This window comes from Physeter macrocephalus, chromosome 7, assembly GCF_002837175.3.
Source record: "Physeter macrocephalus isolate SW-GA chromosome 7, ASM283717v5, whole genome shotgun sequence".
NCBI classification, from domain to species: Eukaryota; Metazoa; Chordata; class Mammalia; order Artiodactyla; family Physeteridae; genus Physeter; species Physeter macrocephalus.
Window position 1 is genome coordinate 125,333,254 of NC_041220.1, and position 22,301 is coordinate 125,355,554.

Genomic DNA, 22,301 nt, shown 5'->3' on the forward strand with positions numbered 1-22,301 from the left:
ACAGCACAGAGACAGCAGACTGAACGGAAGAAGTAAAACTGTCATTTTTTGCAGATGACATGATACTAAAGAGAAAACCCTAAAGACTCCACTAAAAAACTGCTAGAATAAATGAATTCAGTAAAGTTACAGGATAAAAAATATATATATACATAAACCTGTTGCATTTCTATACACCTATAACAAACTATCAGGAACAGAAACTAAGAAAACAATTCCATTTACTATTGCATCAAGAAGAATAAAATACTTAGGGATAAATTTAACCAAGGAGGTAAAAAACCTCTACACTGAAAACTACAAGACGTTGATGAAAGAAAATCAAGAAGACACAATAAATGGAAAGCTATTCCATGTTCATAGATTAGAATAATTAATATTGTTAAAATGTCCATATTACCCAAAGCAATCCACAGATTCAATGCAATCCCTATCAAAATTTCAAAGGTATTCTTCACAGAAATAGAACAAACAATCCTAAAATTTGTATGTAACCACAAAAGACGCCGAACGGCCAAAGCAATCTGGAGAAAGAAAAACAAAGTTGGAGGCAACATGCTTTCTGACTTCAAACTATATTACACAGTTACAGTAACCAAAACAGTCCGGTATTGGCATAAAAACAGACACACAGATCAACACAACGAGACCAGAAATAAACCTAGGGATATATGGTCAATTAATGTTTGACCAAGGAGCCAAGAATATACAATGGGAAAAGAACAGTCTCTCCAATAAATAGTGCTGGGAAATTTACAGCCACATGTAAAAAAATGAAACTGGACCACTAAACTACACCATACACAAAAATTAACTCAGAACGGATTAAAGATCTGAATATAAGACCTGAAACCACAAAACTCCTAGAAGAAAACATAGGTGGTCAGCTCCTTGACATCAGTCTTGGTGATGATTTTTTGGACACCAAAAGCAAAAGCAACAATAGCAAATATAAACATGTGGGATTACATCAATCTAAAAGCTTCTGCACAGCAAAGGAAACCATCAACAAAATTAAAAGGCAACTTACAGAATGGGAGAAAATATTTGCAAATCATATGTCTGATAAGGGGTTAATATCTGAAATATATAAAGAATTCAAATAATAATAACAACAAAAAATAATCCAATGAAAAAATGGGCAGAGGATCTGGATAGACATTTTCCTATGAAAGACATATGGATGGCCAAAACAGGTACATGATAAGATGCTCAACATCACTAATCAGGAAAATGTAAATCAAAACCACAATGAGACATCATCTTGCCCCTGTTAGAATGGCTATTATGAAAAAGACAAGAAATAACAAATGTTGACGAGAATGTGGAGAAAAGGGAACCCTTGTGTACTGTCGGTGGGAATGTAAATTTGTACAGCCCCCATGGAAAATAGCATGGAGAGTCCTCAAAAAATTAAAAATAAACTACCATATGATCCAGCAGTTCCACTTCAAGGTACTTATCCAAAGAAAATGAGAACACTAACTCAAAAAGATATATGCACCCCCATGTTCATTATTTACAGTAGTCAAGACATAGACGCAACCTAAGTATCCATCAATGAATGGACAAAGAAAAAGTGATAGCTACACACACACACTCACACACACAGAGCAGAATACTATTCATCCGTAAAAATGAACCTCTTGCCATTTGGGACAACGTGGATGGATCTTGAGGGAATTAGGCTCAGTGAAATAAGTCAGAGAGAGACAAATATTGCACGATCTCGTTTATATGTACAATCTAAAAAGCAAACAAACAAACACTAATAGAAAAAGAGGTCAGATCTGTGGCTCTCAGAAGCAGGGGTGGGGAGAGGGGAATTGGAAGAAAGTGGACAAAAGGTACAAACTTCCAGTTATGAGATAAGTAAGTCCTGGGGATGTAACGTTCAACGTAACTATACTTAACACTGCTGTCTGGCCTTTGGGAACTTGTTAGGAGAGAACCCTAAGAACTCTCATCACCAGGAGAAACATTTTCTTCTTTCTTTTTCTTAATCTATACGAGATGATAGATATTAGCTAAACTTACTGTGATAATCATTTTTCAACATACATAAGTCACGCCGTTAAACCTATCAGTGTTGTATGTCAATTATATCTCAGTATGCGGGGATGGGGGCAGTAGGGGCAGTTGATTCTCAACTTGGCTCTGCATCAGAACTGCCTATGGAGCTTTTGAAAAAAAAAATAGCATGTCATATATACACAGACATAATTTTCAAAGCTTTCACGGTTATTGTGATGACCAGCCAAGCTTGTGAAAAGAACAATATTAATTAAGAATTTTCAGTAGGAGAGTCGTCCATTTATTAAAATGTCCTATTAACAGCAATCACCTGCTTTTAAAAACACACATTTATAAGGGAGTAAGTGAAAAAAGGAAATTGACACCAATTCAAGAAGCAGTTTGAAAGCAGAAAACTGAAAGGTAAATATTAGAAGAGAGAAAGAAGCCGCTTCTCTCTTTTTGCCTCTATATTGCCTGCTTTTTTATCTCAAAGAAGGCAGTAGATGAAAACAGGAAAAACAAGTTGATAATAGGAAAGTGAAAAGTAACACTCTGAAATTTTAGGTTAAGTTTTAAAATCAGCTTTTCTACTAAGCAACTAACATTAAGCATTGCTTTAATTGATACCCACATAAACATGCCACCAATAAATCAGAGACCCCCTTCAACTCTTCCCTCATTCCACACTGCACAGACAATTCATTTTGCATGTTGTATTTCAAGCTTTTCACCCAAAAGCCGACTATAAATTCAGTTGTCAACTGACAACACTGTCAACTGACTAGCCTGAAAAAACATATCACTGTTAAGTAGGTAAATTAAATAAGTTTTCTTTAGACATACACCCACACGTAATTCAGGAGGAAGGAAATGTTTATTATTCATTAATCCTTTGAACGCAACCACCATAATTTTTCAGGTTTAATTTAGTAGCAAACTTGATTAATAACATTTCCAGGAGTTCACAATTTCAAGGCTAAGGTTCTGGTTAAGGTAATGCGGTTATCAATTTAATATAAATGAAGTTTTTAAAAAAGGCTGAAAGCAGTCTGACCTCTTAAAGGAAAATACAAATGATCCAGACTTTAGTCTTAGTAACATAAGTACACTTCAGGACTACGACAGTCAAAGAGAAGGGTTTTAAGTGAAGATCAGAAAGAAGCACCACTATTCTCTTCTACAACATATATGTTTTGGTCATAGCATGCTAGCATGAATAAGGCAACGTGCCAAGCTGTGGCGGGCAGGAAGTGCAGCGAGATGCACTGCGGGAAGGCAGCGGTGACGGCGGCAGGCGCCGTGCAGGGTCTCTCCCCGGGCGCACGTCAGTCTTCTTCTCCACAGAGCAGCAGGAGGGCTTTCTTATAGTCCCCGGACGTGTCCCCCTGAAACCCAGATGTACTCCATTAACCCCCACGACTCACAGAAGCCACAGAAAATAAGAAACTAAGACATATCTGGCAACAGATTTTATTCACATGACGTTTCTCCCAAATGGGTAATCTCTCTGTGAGTGCCTTTCACAACAAGAATGTTTTACAGAGAATTTCCTACTGATGCAACTGATGTTTAACTTTCTAATTTTACCCCTTAAAAGCGCGGCTCTACCTAGGACAGTGAAGTATGTTCTTCCCTCTAGTAACACAGAGAACAGGGAAGCTTTTACAACCATGTTCAAGTCAAGGTTTCTACACAAACTCTAAGTCTCTCATCACAGCAGTCCCTAACCTTTTTGGCACCAGGGACCGTTTTCATGGAAGACAATTTTTCCAAGGACCGGGGGGCAGGGGACGGTTTCGGGATGATTCAAGGGCATTACATTTATCGTGCGCTTTATTTCTATTACTATTATATCAGCTCCAACTCAGATCATCAGGCATTACATCCCGGGAGCTGGGGACCCGTCTTATCACACAGCATAGGGCCGGCTGTGGGGGGAAATGCTGGGACTGCCTGGCTGTTACGGCTTTGCCTCAAAGACAGAAGGGGAAGGACATCTGCCTCTGCCTGTGTCATGCACAGATGTGTGGGATACGTTAACATTTCAAGCTGTGAGTCACTGGGAGAACTCTAGTACCCTTCAGCCCAGCACACCACGCACACACAAAGTTCAACGCTTTCTCAACTGAGATGCTGCTTTGCACACAGCCCACTTTCCCCTTTATCAAAGAGAAAGACCAAGACAGAGAGACAAAAAAAGACAGACAGAAAGACAGACAGAGACAGGAAGGAAGGAGGGGAGGGAGGGAGGGAGGGAGGGAAAGGAAGAATGAGGAAGTCAAAAGGCCTTAAGCCAAATTTAATTATAGGCCACAGTGTCCTTTGCTTTTAAAAGGATGAAACTGACAGTAATACTTAAGCTCTTTACTTACTCCTGATATGACCTGGTTGGTTCTTTCCTGAACTATGAACCAATACCAGAGATAAGGTGATAACAGACAATAAAGAAAGAAAAAACCCGATGTGAAAGAAAGGAGAAACTAACAGAGACAGCTGGAACTGATAAAAGGGAGAAAGAATCAACATATTATTACCGTGGAGTGGACGAGACTGGGTTTAGTGAGTCATCTGTCACCACTACTAAATAATGCTTCTAAGCTCACCAGGAGCCTCGGCCTTCACGGAGAGCCAGTCTTTCACTCAGGAGCCATCACCCGTACTTCAGGGGACATTACGCCAAACTCTGTAGCTCACAGCTCTAATCACATCCCTAAAACTCTAAACTTAACACAGGAATTAGGTTCTCCCACCCATGTCTTACAAGCTATGCACTGGTCTGCTGTGGATTTCTAAACATAATTTGAAGAAAGGTTCTACTACCTTAATCATGGAGTAAAGAGAGGTGGCAAAATTCTTCCTAAACTCCTCCCTAATCTTAAACAGATCGATCTCACTTCTGGAAACCACAACCCTGATAAGGGTATGATCATCCGTCCCAGCTCCCTTTAAAAAAGAACAAAAGAGAGGCACAGTGTTTAAAAATGTCAATTATAGCATCAAACTCCCGAGTTGGGATGAGTCAATAAAGTAAAACAATTTAGTAGAATTGAACTACCTGTTTTAAGGAGGAAAAAAACCTCAAAGTCTATCATCTACAACATACTAGAGAGATAAATTAATTAGACAGAAGATTCAAGGCACGCGCTTACCTTCATAGCATAGTAGAGGGTTTCTGCAAGGTAGGCAGGTACGCTGCGAATGGATTTCACTACGAAAATAAGTAATATAATGGTCACACGCTATTCTGATGTGAAAAGGATAAAGTAATTAAAAATCAAGGCTGCCTTACGCTTATAGCTCTACTTAAATACAGCATGAAAGTAACACAGGCTCAAGAGCTGCTCATTTGCAAGCTGCTCTGATCTCCTGACTACAGAGAATCTCCATAGATACTGGCTTGAGTTTTCCTTAGAGTTCTGAGTTCTACACAGAAAGGCACGTAGGACAGGGGCTGCAAGTTTTTCAGTGCCCCTTTCTTCTACGAGCACCTTTTTGCTGTAACAGTTTTGGCAGCCTGGGCTGTTAAGCCACAACCTTCTTCATCCCCAGTAAATTATACACCCCTCCTGGGAGTTTTCGTTCCACTGTATTCAAGCAAATAATGTAAGATTACTACCCCATCTAATCTGACAAACTTAGACTATCTGTCTGTAATCTTCATGTAGGTATTCCCTCCGTATCCTATTGATGTAACATCCATGAGTCACGCCGAGCAGCATGAGACTCACCCACTTCGGCAGAAACATCCAGATAAACTGGTAACAGAAAAGAGTCTCTTCCCTGAACGTGTGCACACCTATTGCACGTTCGGGCTCCTCAGAACTCAGTCTGCTTAGCTTCAGAAACTATCATAAAAATTCCTTAATATGCAAAAATAACAAATCCTTGATTGGGGGCGGTGTGTTCTTTTCCAGTGCTTAAGAAAACAGCCACCAGTAACTAAAACCGTCAGAACTTTTATGTGTATTCTATTATGAAGGGGTCATCTAAAAGATTTCTATTAAACTTCAGGAACTGTGGACTCACATGAAAGGTTCCTGTTAGTGCTGGCTCACGCACACATTCCGCTTGCTCTCCAGAGGACAGAGAGCACAGAAACTTCAGCTCAACACCAGATACTCAGAACAAACAGCAGACAGAGGTTCACTCCAAACCCATAAGAAAACTGGGAGCACAGGGAACTCACAAACTAGATTCTCCCTGGAAGTTGGTGAGCAGGTAATACGACAATAAACTGCACAGACTCGTTTCTCCAATTTTTCCAGGTTATTCTGAATACTTAGCTAACATAAAATTCTAAACTATTTACTCAGAAAAATAACCACTATCACACATCTTCCATTATTTCAAAGAGACTTATTCTAAATCAGATTCCAACTTCTCAGTCTGCTTCAAAACCGTGAGGATGGTATTCTAAAGAAAAATAAAAGCCCACAGATATCAGAAGTAACATTTACAAGCCTCTGAGATTACGGTGCCCACATTTCAGGTTGACAGTGAAACAGTAGTACTTTTAATGCAGCTTCAAAATGATTTTTAAACAATTCTCTTAATGTTTCCATAAGATTAAATGAAATAACCAGATATTTCACGTATTTCCACCATCAAGACAGATTTTGAATTGGAAATTTAGGAGTTTGCTTCACCCAAATACCATGATAAGCTCATTTTTTTTATAAAGAAATAGGTGGTTATTTTCACATACAGCTTCAACTGAATAAAATACTTTAACTCTTAACACCATGAATATTATATACATTATAGAATTACCTACCGACAGCAAGGAGCAGTTGTTCCAAATTACCAGAAGTCTCTCGGTCAATGGTTTCTTCAATTTGAAATCCTGATATAGTCATGTATTTGTCAAACACTAGAAAACAGGAAAACAATTTCTGAATCACGTAAGAATCACTCTTTCCAGAAAGATACTTCCTCTAACCAGGTACTGTCCTACCAAACACAAATCTCTCCTTTCTCCTTGCTGACAGACCTTGATTTTGTTCAGAGCCTCAAGGTGCCAAGCCCGAAACAATGGATTATAAATGTTCCTTGTTCACTCATTTCCCAGCCCCTCCTTACTGGTTATAACCAATGAGATCTAAAGGGAAATCTGTGGGAGAGGATTCTGAAAAATCTTTCTCTTTCCTTATTAAAATAGACAGATATGGTGAGTTTAGCCCTTTCTTTTCTTCTTGCTGTGAAAATGGTTGGTATGTTTGGAGCAACAGCAGTCATCGTGTGACAATGAGGTACCGAAGATGAGAAAGAGAACCAAAGCACTAAGGACAGCAGAGAAGAAAAACAGAAAGAGCCTACGTCCTGCCAAATCAGCCAAGGAATCTTACCTACAGAAAGCCCAATATTAAAGCCACTATTAGTAGGGTTTTCTGTCACTTGCCAGTGAACTTATTCCCACTTGGTGCCACAAGTTCTGATGAATACCCAGAAGTGAACTCTTAGGTACCACTATCTAAGAGGAAATACTTGTAGTGAGCTACAGCTCAGTGATTTGTCACTATGAGTAACAATCTAGAGGCCTACCTCCCTCATCACCCTGATAGCAAAGAGTGGACTAAGGATCTCTAAGTTTTGTAAAAGCTACAAGAGAAGCAGAGAATTATGAGACTTCTCAAGGTCACCAAAAGGAAGAAATTTAAAAACTGATCCATTCAGTAACAGCCTGTTATGCAGCAGGTATTTTGGCATACTGACTCTTGTACTTTCAAAATTAATCAAAGTACCTGTATCATACACATTTTTATCACTCACCCCTTCTCAAATGAGACACACTTCGTGTTCCAAAGATAGTAATAAACTTTTCTTCATCTGTTCCCCATTTAAGTTCTCCAGCCTGAAACAAAGCCTGTGAAAATTTCAACCTCAATTAATAAACTGTTCTCCCATCTCATTTCCAGGTTCTTAATCACACTTGTGTTTTATTCCCTGAATATTAATTTGCCTGATTCATCATCTTATATTCTTCAATTCTGATGTTTCCTACTCTGAAACTCAGCTCACTAAGTTTGGGGCTACTTGGGAGCTTGCCACTAAACTGTGTCAAAGCAATAAAGCAGAGCAATGGTGCCAGGTTAAATGTTCCCCAAATGTCTACCATGACTTCCAATCATTCAGGAGCAATGATACGGCTGGTGGAAAGTTCTGATGACCTCACTGCTGATACATCCATTTACAGACTGGGAAAGTTTAACTAGGAGCTAAGGGGTCTGCGTTTTCTGTTTTGCTTGCTCTGTAGCTGTTCAGTAATACATGATAAAACTCCATATTCTCTCTTTACAACTGAAATTTAACCAATGCTAGCTACAAAAAGTTTTCCCATTTGTAAGAGATCACAACGAATTTTTAAAACATTGTGAGTATAGCACAGTGCCTGGCATACAGCAGGCACTTAACATATACTTGTTGAATAGCTTGAGTGTCTACATTTACCTTTTTACACGGAAAAGAATATATGGTTTCCAATGTCCATATCATTGCTGAAAAAGTTATATACAAACATCATCGTTAAATCTGAGTCCGCTTATTGGGTTGTAGATTATTTATTAAAACCCAAAGAATCAATCTTTAAAATGTCTATACTACCCTTTTAATCATTTCACGGTAAGTATACCTATTAAAGCAAGCCAAGTGCAATTTGCTGAGACTACTACTCCGAGCTGCCTTTATGGCCACAAGTGGCAAAACAAATGATACGAGGTGATCAAAGCGTGTGTCTGGATGTAGAAATTTTGATCACAGTATGTTTAAGAATACAGACTACGCTACTACAGATCTATTTTGTATTACACTTCCAGAGAATCATCTTTACACTCAATTTTGAAATTAATTTATTTTAATGATAAAAATAAACAACATCAATCCTGGTCATGTGAGCATGCTCTTCAAAACTAAAAAGAGGGTTACTACGAAAGTCATGCAAGTATCTAAACCTTAGAACTGTGTCAGGGTGCTGGTGCTGGTGCTGCAGACCTCTCTTAAGATAACTTTTTAAATCTAATTACAAAAATTACACGTTCATTGATAAATTTTATAAAACAGAGAAAAAACATAAATAAGGAAATTTAAATTACCAAGAATATCAACATCCCAAAGATACTGGCTACTACCTCTAGTATGTTTTCCACATACAGATGAGATATACATATACATTAATGCCTAAAAGTGGTGAAGGGCTCATCCTGTACAATACCGCAAGCACTGCTGAAGCCTCCTTTCTTATCCATTGTTCTATATTTCTAGGGATGTTCTCTAGTAGCTGTAGCAGTTGTATGGAAAAACCTGGTGCGATGGCTATTTTTAACTATAATCTCTTAATTTTCTTGGAAGGATTACGTTTGGGACCATTACCTAGTCTAAAACTACTACTAACTAAATCATAGGCAATAATAATGACGGTATCACCACATGGAGCAATATTTAAAAGTTCTTTGTTTTGTCCTGTCTTAACGTAAGGGTTAAATGAGGACGCCCAATGTCCACGGAGCTCTTCTGGATGAGGGACCCTCACACCTCCTCACCCTCCCCCTTCCCTCAGAGGCGCCTTGACAGTTTAGCCCACGCAGTTTGATAACCTCTGGTTCAGTGCAAAGTACAGAGGTTTTGGAATCAGAATAGAACTGGTCCTGTCCTATCTGTGAGTCTTAGATGAGTTACTCAATCTCTTCTTGAGCCTCAGTGTCTTCACCTACACAGAAGGAAGAATATTTCTATAGAGTTATTCATGGAGATTATATAACCCACATAATGAATGCACTGAACAGTGTCAGGCAATCGGTAGCAGGTGCTCAATAAACACTGATTCCCTTCTCCCTCCTTCCTTTAAGAGTTCAACTTTCTCTCCAGAGAAAGCATAAAACAAGGATTTGGTAGGGGAGAAAGTAAAATCAAGTTCAGCGCATTAAAAATGTTAAGAAGTCAAGTGAATTAACTACAAAATGTTCAGTTCCCAGGTGAATGACTCACTGAGGCTTATCAAATCCCTGCAATAACAGGAATCCCCTAGTGCCAGGTATCGGTAGGGAAAACAATTCCGACGCTCATAAAAGGGCCCCTTAGTTGTCTTGGAAGACTCTAAATTAAGAAGTCTGAAATCCCCATTAGTGACACAGTCCAGGTACCCTCGCCACAAGGTATAAATGGGTGTGTTCCTTTTTTATAATGCTGAAAGGGTAATTGTTTTCGACAGGCTGAATTAATTCATAACATTTTTATGAATCAAAGATCAACAGCCAGTCTGTATTCTGTGTTGTCCCTGGTCACTGAAAAGGTAAAGAAAGCCTGGAAACTATTTCAGGGGTATTTGAAAGTAACTTCATAAGTCAGTTTTCAGATGTACCAAGTTTCCCCTTCAGGGTCCTGAATGGTCATACCCCCTGCAGCAGAGGTTAAGTGATGCCCATACAGCCTCAGTACTCAAAGTGTGGCCCCAGGACCAGCACGGGCATCACCTGAGGGCTTGTTAGAAATGCAGATCCCAGGCCCCACCTAGACCCTACTGAGTCAGAATCTGCAGTTTAAGGAGATCCTCAAAGGATTTATAGGCACATTAAAGTCTGAGAAGCAGTGCTCTACAGTGAGTGCTCCAAGCAGAGAAATCAATGAAAACGAGGTAAAAATGTACTGTTCCCGTTCAGTAGCCTCACACTGCAGCAGTGCTCTCATCACACCACCAGCTGTGCTGGGAAATCTGCCCACCGCCCGCTAACGCAGGCCTCACTGCAGCCACCTGAGACTACTAAAGCTGCTCCTTTCACCGTGACCACGACCCCTGAAAAGCATCCAGAAGTCCCAGTCCTGAGAGCAGGAGAGAACCAGCGCATCTCCTACAGACCCGCAGACAGTGCAAGCCTGGAAAGCAACAAGCTCGTCTCAGCAATGAGCAAAGCCCCTACCAGCTGGGGAGTACGGGTTTGTAAGGCTGGTCTAGCCCTGCTCTCTCACGTGGGCAGGGTTAAGCGAGATCTTTCCTTCCAATCTATACTTACTAAGCCCGTTTTACGGTAGCGGAAAGGAGAGAGAGGAGCTAACAGGTAAGAACGCCAAGCCTGTTGTCTAGTGAAAGAGGAAGGGCTTCGGGGTCAGATAGGCCCAGGTGGAAATTCCAGCTCCACTCCCACCCAGTGGGGGCCATGGGCTTGTTTCTAGAACCTCTGAGCTTCAGTTTCCTTATCCAGAAAACAGAAACGATCCCCTCTGTGTTAGAGTTATGCACTGGGTCACTCATCAGCCACTCGTAGTTACTAAGTGCTAACCATATGCTAGGGGCAAAGGATACAAATTGAACTGACAGCTCAGAGTGCCCTGGGTGTGCAGTCAAGTAAATAGGCAGCTTCGATATTAGGTGGCAAGAACTGTGACAGAAAGCTTGAGATGCTATAGTCTCCCTGTAAGGAGCACCTGACACACACCTGGGGGTCAGGCGGGGAGACCTGAAAAGCAGCTAATTTGAGGACTGACCCTTGAAGAGGAATTAGGTGAATGAGCGGAGAAGGGGCGGGAGGAGAAAGAGAGAGCAAGTAAGAGAGAGAGAGACAGAGGCATAAGAAAGCAAGGGACAGATAACGAAGTAGCTTATAAACCACATTGAGGGGCTTGAACTTTATCCTGCGGACAGTCAGACCCACTGAAGGGTTTTAAGGTTTTAAACAGAGATGGGACACAACAGGTTTGCATTTTATAAGGGATAGTGAGGCGAGTGTCAAACACCGCACAGCCAGCCCTCAGCAAGCATGCATTTCCTTTCCTTTTCTCTCTCCAGCCACACACACAGAGATGACAGCGTCCCAACACCATTAGGAAATCAACCCACCCAAAATTAGAATAATGTTCTCCTCTTTGCTATTAGCAAAGTCAGATCACACATCCAGCGGTTACTTCACAGAGAACAGACAACTGGAGGAGTGACTATAGCTTTTCCCCTTTCAGTGGTGCATGACTAGCAATAAAAATTTTACATTTTAGGGCTTCCCCGGTGGCGCAGTGGTTGAGAATCCGCCTGCCGATGCAGGGGACACGGGTTCATGCCCCGGTCCGGGAAGATCCCATATGCCGCGGAGCGGCTAGGCCCGTGAGCCATGGCCGCTGGGCCTGTGCGTCCCGAGCCTGTGCTCCGCAACGGGAGAGGCCACAACAGTGAGAGGCCCGCATACCGCAAAAAAAAACAAAAAGACAAAAAAAAAATTTTACATTTTATGACAGGCACACCTCTTTTTATTGTGCTTTGCAGCTATTTCATTTTTCACAAACTGAAGGTTTGTAAACCCTGTGTCAAGCAAGTCTATCAGTACCATTTTTCCAACAGTATTTGCTCACTTTGTGTCTCTGGGTCACATTTTGCTAATTCTCACGATATTTCACACTTTTCCATTATTATTAAATTTGTGATCAGTGATCTTTGATGTTACTATTGTAACTGATTTGGCATTTCTTGGCAATAAAGTATTTTTTATTTAAGGGATGTACATTGTTTTTTAGATATAATGCTATTGCCCAGTTACTGAAGTAGAGTGTAATAAACATAACTTCTATAGGCACTGGGAAACCAAAATAATTCATGTAACTTGCTTTATCGTGATAGTCACTTTAGTGTGGTGATCTAGAACCAAACCCACAATATCTCCAAGGTACGCCTATATTTGAAACATGTGACCAGAGAGATAGGACTACGATACGTGATTCTAGGAAACCAAGTAATTCCTTTATTACCATTTTCCAGTTTTCATGTCTCATGTTTCAAATTTCCTAACACTTCCTTCCTACATTTGACTACTTTATAAACCATACTGAGACTATAATGGAATTTAAAAGCCACTTAAGTACAAAATTTCATTAGGGAGTGACTAAAGAGCAACTGACAAAAGAACAATCCTGTTTAGAAGTCTATCAAAGGAAAGGTGGAGGAATTTGCAAATTCTACAATAACGTGTCATCTATTATGTAATAAAACACCATTTACCACTAAAATATTTTTTCTTCTTTATCCTTTTCTGCGAAGAGACTGCCACATTGGCAGTAGAATCCATAACACCTGGTTTTCTTGTAAAATTCTCTATTTTGAGAATGTCCCATAATCTAAAGGAATATAACATATCCAGGTGGAACTCATTATTTACATGTAATTTATTTTATTTCATTTCAGCCTTGGGATAAAACATTTTGTTGGCCAGATCAAAATGAGAGACATCTACTTACATGGGTCTTATGACTTGTAAACAACCCATTAGACTATTTTTAGATGCTATTACAACATATTATGATTTGCCATTAGCATGGATTCTTTTTTCATTTATGTCATAATAAAGTCATCACATCTTAATTCTGACTCACCTGAGCATCTTGTTCAACCTGTGCTTCATCAATTCTAGCATCAGGGTCTCTATTAGCCTAGAAGAGATAATATGTCACGTTACTGGATTACATGAATATTTTTGTTCTAAAGAAAAAATGGTTCCACCTAATGGTTACGGACATAAAGGTTTTTCTCTTAGGAATAATATGCATTAATTAAGATCTTATCAATCCTACAATATTTTTACATTATCACACAAACGCTGTCCAAAACCAACCTGACCCTCTTGATTTTAAAATCTATGAGTAAAAGAGGACAGTGATATCCAAAAAAAAAAAAAAAAAATCTATGAGTTAGCTATTACGAGTTCAGGTCAGATATTCTGAAACACAAACACACACTGGCACCACACAGCCAGAATCAAGCAAGTACCAGAAATAATTAAAAGAATTTTAAGTGACTTTACTTAAATTTTAAGTGACTTTACTTAACTAGATTCAGACCAGTCTGGCTTCAGATTTTTTAAACCACAAATAGCCTCCACCCAATACCTGAAGGAGGACCACCAACATCCTCTGGTAGTACCCTGAAGTGTCCCCCACCACATCATCTTCCAGGCTCGAGCCATATTCTGCAACAGAATAATTTCACAATTATTTACAGCTTCTTTCAACTAGAAAAGGATATCTTGCCCCATTAATCAAATGGGAGAGACATAAAGGAAGAAATATTTGATTAGCATAATAGTTCATGCTTCTCTGAGCACTCTGAAGACTGAAGGCAAATGTTTTGTTTTTGTTTTTTTGCGGTACGCAGGCCTCTCACTGCTGCGGCCCCTCCCGCCGCCGAGCACGGGCCCCGGACGCGCAGGCTCAGCGGCCATGGCTCACGGGCCCAGCCGCTCCGCGGCATGTGGGATCCTCCCGGACCGGGGCACGAACCCGGTTCCCCTGCATCGGCAGGCGGACTCTCAACCGCTGCGCCACCAGGGAAGCCCTGAAGGCAAATGTTTTAAGTGGTGAGTGGCTGGAAGAAAAGTAATTAAAGTCTCCCAAAAGCACTCAGTTCAAACCTAAATCATGACTCGGCCATTTAGAAATGCTCTCAACCAACGTAGTTATTAATCTGTTATTAATCAGATACATGATAGTACTGGAAAGTCTCCAAAATACAATCAATCTTAATTTTAAACTTTGTTTCCCTTTCTTTCAAATGTTTTACATGATTCATCTCCAAACGTCTTCCACTCTCAAATATTCTGAGTTTTTTTTTCTTTGGGGCATGGCCATTCCTTCCCCTAATAGGATATTTTTCCTCTGCAACAAATAAAGTTAGCTCTGAGCAACAGCAGTGATATTTTAAAATATGCCCTTCTCCCCTCCATTTCCAGCTATTCGACATAAAGCCACAGCAAAGGGGAAAACCAGGATCTACAAGAGTCACCGTCTCTCAACCAGCTGCCATTGAAGGAAAGGAGGTATTACTCTAAGGCATTTAAACATTTCATCATTATTTGAAAGGAGACGAACTTTTAAAAGTTTGACACTTCTAAAGATACAAAAGAGATACATATCTATTTCAATCAACTGCTCAAATACAACACCCTGAAGGAATTTTTTATTCCTTCCTCTACTCCAACACCTATATATAATCAACCATCACATCCATTTAAATATTTCTCCTGTCTCTGATTGATTCGCCTCATACCTCCCACCAGCCTAGGCTGAGCCATAACTGCCCAGCTTACCCCCCCCAACACAGCTACCTCAGCCTCTTAATCCAAACCTTCTTCCTCCCTCAACTGTCCCTTCAATACTCTACTATCCATTCCGGAGCTTACAATGCTTTTGAACCAAGTCCAAATTTCTAATCCAGTCATACAAAACCATCTGCAACAGAGCCTAACTGCACTTACTCAGTTCATCTCCACAATGGACATGCACATTCCCTCCACTACAGTCACATTCTCTTTGTTCCCTCAACATACTTTTCTCAAACTGGTGGCCATGCCATGGCAGACGGCGGGTGCACCTTGACCAAAAATGCCTTCTTCACCCACTCGAAACCTATCTAGTCTTGAAACCCTGGCTCAGTGTCTGACTGCACCGTGAAGAAGCCTCTCCTGACATCCAAAGCCAAAATGACCTCTCTTCTCTGAATGAATTCTTTCATTAAACATGTTTGGTGCTTGAATTTTACTATCCCGTAACTCTTGCAGTTTTTTCTAAGTCACGTCATCCCTAAGTAGACTGCAAACTCCTTGAGGACAGGAGCTTTGTTATGTGCATCTTCTGCATCATTCATGACAGCCAGTACGCTGCTGGACACACAGCTAGTGCACAACAGCACGGCTGACTGGATGGACCACACACGGTTACTACACCTCTTGTGGCACCCCATCTGTCATCCGGCGGCACAGAGGCTCATTCATCAATGTCAACATCCCCAGAAGGAGATATCTGAATATTATATCAGGTAAAAACTCAAGCGTGATCACCTGCAGCTGAGATACATGTAACACCTCTGCCTTAGTGGTTGGGTCCTATCCAAATACAAAAAGAGGAGCAGGAAAGAAAGATTCCAGCGCTTCAAAAGGTAATTGTTTAGTTGCCATATATTTCACACCGTTCTAACTTGCTGGGTTACAGGGTCATCTCTAAGACAACCAACTAATGCCAGGATAGGGACCCATTTTCCTAGCTGCAGGCACTGGGCTCGGAGGTCTGCTGACTGAGCTGACAATGTGGACAGTCTGATGCCCCTCAGTCATGCAGAGGACAGAGTCTTTTACAGAAAATCTGATGAGAAGAGAACTCCCTACTTTTCCTTTTTATTACATTTTCTTGGTTCCATTAACAGGATATGCTTCGGATTGAAATATATATATTTTTTTCACGCAAAAAAATTTAAAACTCCAAAAGAAAAGACACCAAAAAGAAAAGTTAAAATGCAGAGTAGTCAAGCACTCCCCTTAGTTAAAATGACATACATTTACTCAGACATTATCGACTCTGATTTGGACAAGGTTTCTTTTCCTTTTTAGTAATTCTTAACTTCTACTAACATAAAACTGAAATTTTTAAGGAAGAAAAACCACTTACATCTTAAATTTAATGTGAAAGAGACAACCTGTATATCCCAACACTGACTGTAAATCCTATATGAAAATAAGTCCCATCCTCATGAGAAGTTTCTTACAAATACTAAAGTAGTTATAGGTATAGAAGAAGGCAGTCTTTTCCCTACTGAAAGAGAAACTAGCTTGAATGGTTGCTTATTTGTTTACTCATTCCTTCACTCATCCAGAAATCACGTATGGCCTGCCCTCCTATAACCCCAAAGAACTGCATTCACTTTAAAGAAATGACAAAGTGACAGCAGAAGTGAAGGGAGATGTAATTCGAAACAGTTACCTTCTTCATAAACTTGTTTTATGGCTCTCAGTTCTTCAGGTGTCCTTGAAGCAATAATTTCTGTCAGGACTTTTTCATTTGTCCCAGCTCCCTGTTTGGAGATTTATTTTTAATAGAAAAAAACATGTTAAGATTAAAAAGAAAGTGATTTTCCCAGAACAGATGTTACCCCAACTGCATAAATATATATATATTGTCCAACATAACATTCACTTCCTATATGAGTTCTATTAGTTATAGAAATATGAAATTTCAAATTAGTTTTCTTTCCAAAGACAATTTTATCCTTTTTTGCCTAATGAAAAAAATGTTTATTGTATGAATGTGTCTACATATATGACATATAACAGATTACATAAATTTGTAATTTTATCAGTTTAATTCTAAATAGTTTTAAAGGGAAACATCTTAATGAAACAGGAAATAATAAAAAGGATGAGATGGTACAAATGAAAACTACATAAATTTACATGGAAGAACACTGATACTTAAACAACATGTACCGCAAAACATAAACAACTCTGCCCTCAAATTAAGTTCTCTATGGATCACAGGGAAATTCTGCAACACAGGTAGCAATAAATATAGCATGGCTTAGTTATCAGGAATCAGTTATTGGATCGGCATAAAGGAATTGGGATTTGCTTTCTGGATTTTTAAAGAATAATTGTAGTTGGTGTTCCTTTTTCTGATTGTAAGCCATATCTACACTACTAAATTAGAAGATACAAGCAATGACATAGCTGAACTTAATTTTAAAAGATAGCATATTTAGGGCTTCCCTGGTGGCGCAGCGGTTGAGAGTCCGCCTGCCGATGCAGGGGACACGGGTTCGTGCCGCGGTCCGGGAAGATCCCACATGCCGCGAAGCGGCTGGGGCCGCGAGCCATGGCCGCTGAGCCTGTGCGTCCGGAGCCTGTGCTCCGCAACGGGAGGGGCCCCAACAGTGAGAGGCCCGCGTACCGCAAAAAAAAAAAAAAAAAAAGATAGCATATTTAAGCCTTAATTTCCTTATATTTCTGTTGCTTTCCCAAAAAATAAAACACTGAAAGAACTAGGTTTATGCTCGGGCAGAATTTTAGCCACTGCTAATATTTCAGAAGGCTGCAAAAATGCCCATTTCCAATAACCTAAGATTTTATTTATTCCAAAGAATCACTGTAGGAAAATGAAGAAGCACAGAAAGGTTCCTAACTTGATAAACCCTCTCCTCCCTCCACCTGAGCTACATCATCTCCTTGTTCTTAATTTCAGTTTGTCCATTCAAAACCTAACTACTAGTGACTGAGTTATTCCCTGTCCCATTAAGTCTAAACAAATGATTCAATGTAATCACATTTATACAACACTGCAAACACCAGGCAAGGGAATATACATTTAGTTACTTGCTACAGTGAAATTATATCAAGTTTACCAGCTGCTTCATTTTAGTGTTTAGAAGTACAGGAAAGAAGGAAAGGGTATGAGAAAATCTTTCTTATCTCAAAATTCTCTCCAAAGCTTCATCTTTTATGCTAAAACGATTAACAATATTATTGTTCCCTAATCAGACAACTTTCTAAACTAAAAGATAAAATACCTAATCTGTAACATTTTTAAAACATATCTCAAAATTAGAAAACAAGCATGAAAATAATGTACAAAAGGCTGTAAAATACACTAAAATTGTAAAAAACCACTACTACTGAGTTAACTATACAAAAAGATTAAATGACACACTTGTCATTTTCTCCCTCCTTTTCTTATTGCCTCCTACGCAGTTTTGTCCTTCAAGAAACCCTCAGTGAAATAATTCAATTTGTTTTAATATAAAAATACCATAACCTGCTGTATAAAAAAAATAAATAAAATTAAATTTTTTATAAAAAGAAATAGCTGTTAGAACAGCTAAGTGTCATGCATAATGACTGTAATAGACTGATGTGATGATTTATATGTTCCAAAAAAAATTGAAAATAAAATAAATATATAAAAAAATAAAAATAAATAAATAAAAACACCATAAAGTAATTACCAACACAAAATAATATTATACAAGCGACAGGAATATTCCTCACACTCATCCTTTCACCTTAAGAGCATGCTTCAGTTCATAGGCATCGTAAAGCCGAGAGGGTTTCATCAGAGCCACAATTAATTTTTCAAATTTTCCAGTCAGTTCTGATTTCAGGTCATCCAGAAGGTCCTAACTCACAGAAAATATAAATTGGTTAACCATGCAGAAATTTTAAGGAGATTCTTCTTAAATATGAACGATAGCCCTTTGCTCTAATGAATTCTTTACATTGCTATCTCCGAGGAGAAGACACATGAGCTAAACAACACCCCGTGGCTTTTAATAATGTACTTTTGACATCTGACCTTAAGCTAAAGCAAAGCCACTCATGTGTCAAGGTATTTGTTTTTAAGATGTTTTTCTTAATCTCAGAGTTTTTAAAAAAATGAATGCTTTTTATAAAAAATATTTATTTTAAAATAAGCCTAAAATATTTTAAAAATACTCTCCTGAGAAACATGTCTATCTCAAAAAAAAAAAATTTCCCCAAAATATCATAATGCCTTTTTACAAAGGACAAAATCTGGCCTATCATACCTAAACAAAACAATGTTTTCTTTTCTCTCCATATCTAGTAATATTCTAATACATACATAATAGATTATGTTCATTACTATGCCCCTGACTACTGCAGGACAGCTGCTATTATGGGGAACTTGCATAATTATAAAGATAAAAGAGGTATTTCTCATCCATTTCAGTTTCAGCACACAGGCAACTAGAATTTGTGTTTAAAATACTTGTTTTTTTTCTTTGCATTTGTTTTTCGAAATAATGAACAAAAATTTTCAGAATAACAAAACTACATTTAAGTTTTTCATGTCTGTACTAATTCATTTAGTAACAAATTTAATTTTTACTTCGAATTGTTAATCAAATAAGAACATTTAAATCAATGAATTAAAAACTCATTTATTAAAATACCACTCCAAAAGGAACCAAGACTGTGACTGTGTCAGAGCAAAACACATTGCAATACAGGTTTACACCTGGAACATAATACAACAATCCTGAGTGGGAAACACAGAAGGAAAGAAGGGCAGTTATCCCCACTGGGATCTTTCAGCACCCATACAGTGTCAAGTGAGGAAAAACAATCATATGAGGATAAGTGGAGTGAGCATTTTAACCAACAGCTGATAACTAAGAAACAAACTAGAAAAGAAAAAAGGAGGAATGGGAAAGTCAGAATCATAAGATTAATGATATCTACAAAAGAATATTAGTAGATGTCAAACTAGTCTTAAAAGAGAAAGCTGCTCTCACAGTCTACCTTGGGATGAAGTACAGTCTTACCCTGCCAAATAGAGTCTTAAAAGCCGCGGCGATCTCCTGGCGCTGAGCATTACTGCGGGACGTCAGCAGAGTCAGGATGCTGTCCTCATCGGTGCCTGCAATTACGTTCCAACCATTACATCCCGGCTCCCACAGGCCCACTCTCTCAATAACCTTTGTAACCAGCTCCCCAGTCACTTTAATTCCTTGCCTCATAAAATATATTTTATTAAATAATTTATTAAACTATAAAATTTACGATATCAAAATGCTATTGTTTCCAACAATACGTACTACCCCTACACACTGTGAAGGAGATGCAAAAATTCTCCTGACTTTTTAAAAACTGAGTGCACCTAGCTTTCCTTGCAACAAATAGTTACTCAAATAACAGCTCTTCACAAGGCATGATGTGTTGGGTGTTCCAGGGGGTTGAGAAAGGAGAAAAGATATAGACCCTGGTTTCAAGTTACGAACAATTTAAGGTAAAAAATACAAATTTTTTTTTGTGAGGTAAGGCAGAATGTGACAAGGGCCTCAGGAGAGGTCCAGGTGTTAAATGGGGTTCAGAGGAGGTTCTCGTAGCTGAAAGGCAGAGGAAGACAGTTTTGGGAAAAGCTTCATGGAGAAGGTGACACCCACCCAAAACAATCTTGAAGGATGAAAAGATTTTGACAGGCAGTGATGTAAGGAAGAAAGACAGGCTTTTAGAATCCAGGAAAAGCTCAACAGCAGGAAAATACAGAGCTTTCCTGAAGAGCAGATCACCTGGCATGGTTGGATCAGAGGATACCTCAGGCAGTAATGCGAGCTGAGACCGACAAGGTGGGCTGGAATACCAGGGAAGGCCTTACAAGGCCAGAAAGCCTGCACCTGATCCTGCTTCAACAGGAAACCTCACAAGATGTTCAGAATGGAGAGTGATGGGGTCAGAGCCAAGTCTGAGGAAGATGAATCCCTCCCATGGACACCGGTACAGAAGGAGCCTGAGGACAGGAGGATTAATTATATGTGGAAGTCCTCATGATGAGAGGTTTTTAAACTGCAAAAAAGGAAAGCTGAGAAAGAGAAGACAGTGGGATGTAAGAAACTTATAGAACTGCATATCTGATTGGACACTGAGAGCAAAAGGCTGCCCAGCTGATCACCCTCAGGAATGTCTGTTTATCTACTCAGTCAGCTACCATACGGGCAAAGCTGAAAAGCTAAAAAAACAAAGAGGCTGAATTTAACTCCTGTTTGGTTCTAGAGACTAAATACTAGGGGTGGCCAGTCATTATTTTTGTTCCTTTAATGTTTCTCTCTATATACGTTCAGCTCAAAATATTCTAAAGTTAATCTTACTGTAAAACAATGACTTTTTGTTCAGAAAAACAAATGTCACATTTTTTTTTAGAACAAAAAGAAGGCTGAATTTACCCAGGCCTTTCATGGCCTTCCGAAGAGTTTCTGCGTCGGCCCGCTCATCAAATCCAGGGAAGTCAGTCACAGTGCCTCTGAGCGCCTGACACAGGAAAAACAGCAATATTATTCACAGCATGACTAATACGATAGACAACATAAACAGTTAAGCCGCTTGCTCTGTTTCATGTTCAGACTTTACATAAATTTATCATTTGATAAGATACATCAATATAACCCCATCTGAAATGGGAAACAGACCATTACAATGTGGATTAGCAGTGCACCAATTCAGTGCACGAGCTCTCCTGGCCCACCTGAGATACCATTAGCAGGAAGGCTGGCTTCCAAGGCCCTCTACCTTCAGGCATCGCCCCAGTGATCAAGCTCCACCAGCACCTCCTGGTTCACGGAGGGCACTTCCTTGCAGGCTTCATTCCCGTTAAGCCTCTCGCCACTTTGATCTGGGAGCATGCTGAGCCTGCATTAAAACTGAGGCCTTTTGTGGCCCAGATATACAATGGAATATTACTCAGCCATAAAAAGGAACAAAATTGAGTTATTTGTAGTGAGGTGGATGGACCTAGAGTCTGTCATAGAGAGTGAAGTAAGTCAGAAAGAGAAAAATAAATACGGTATGCTAACACACATATACGGTATGCTAACACAGATATATGGAATCTAAAAAAAAATGGTCATGAAGAACCTAGGGGCAAGACAGGAATAAAGACGCAGACCTACTAGAGAATGGACTTGAGGATACGGAGAGGGGGAAGGGTAAGCTGGGACAAAGTGAGAGAGTGGCATGGACATATATACACTACCAAATGTAAAA

At 39.4% G+C, this 22,301-nt stretch overlaps 1 protein-coding gene across 2 annotated transcripts in view; it reads right to left on the minus strand.

The window, feature by feature from the left end:
• Positions 1-2,871: 2,871 nt before the first annotated feature.
• The window catches only part of ANXA5 (annexin A5), a 31,914-nt gene continuing 12,484 nt past the window's right edge, over positions 2,872-22,301 (minus strand). The window contains exons 3-13 of one of the 2 annotated variants that reach the window (XM_024119294.2): positions 21,485-21,569; positions 20,087-20,181; positions 18,806-18,919; positions 16,735-16,825; positions 13,873-13,952; positions 13,360-13,416; positions 7,786-7,879; positions 6,791-6,886; positions 5,166-5,224; positions 4,837-4,959; positions 2,872-3,401 (exon numbers count right to left, since the gene is read on the minus strand). In XM_024119294.2, coding sequence (XP_023975062.1) covers positions 3,342-3,401; positions 4,837-4,959; positions 5,166-5,224; positions 6,791-6,886; positions 7,786-7,879; positions 13,360-13,416; positions 13,873-13,952; positions 16,735-16,825; positions 18,806-18,919; positions 20,087-20,181; positions 21,485-21,569 — 954 coding nt within the window. In that variant the 3' untranslated portion in view covers positions 2,872-3,341. The remainder of the gene's footprint in view (positions 3,402-4,836; positions 4,960-5,165; positions 5,225-6,790; positions 6,887-7,785; positions 7,880-13,359; positions 13,417-13,872; positions 13,953-16,734; positions 16,826-18,805; positions 18,920-20,086; positions 20,182-21,484; positions 21,570-22,301) is intronic. The other variant, XM_028492242.2, reaches the window with a different exon arrangement.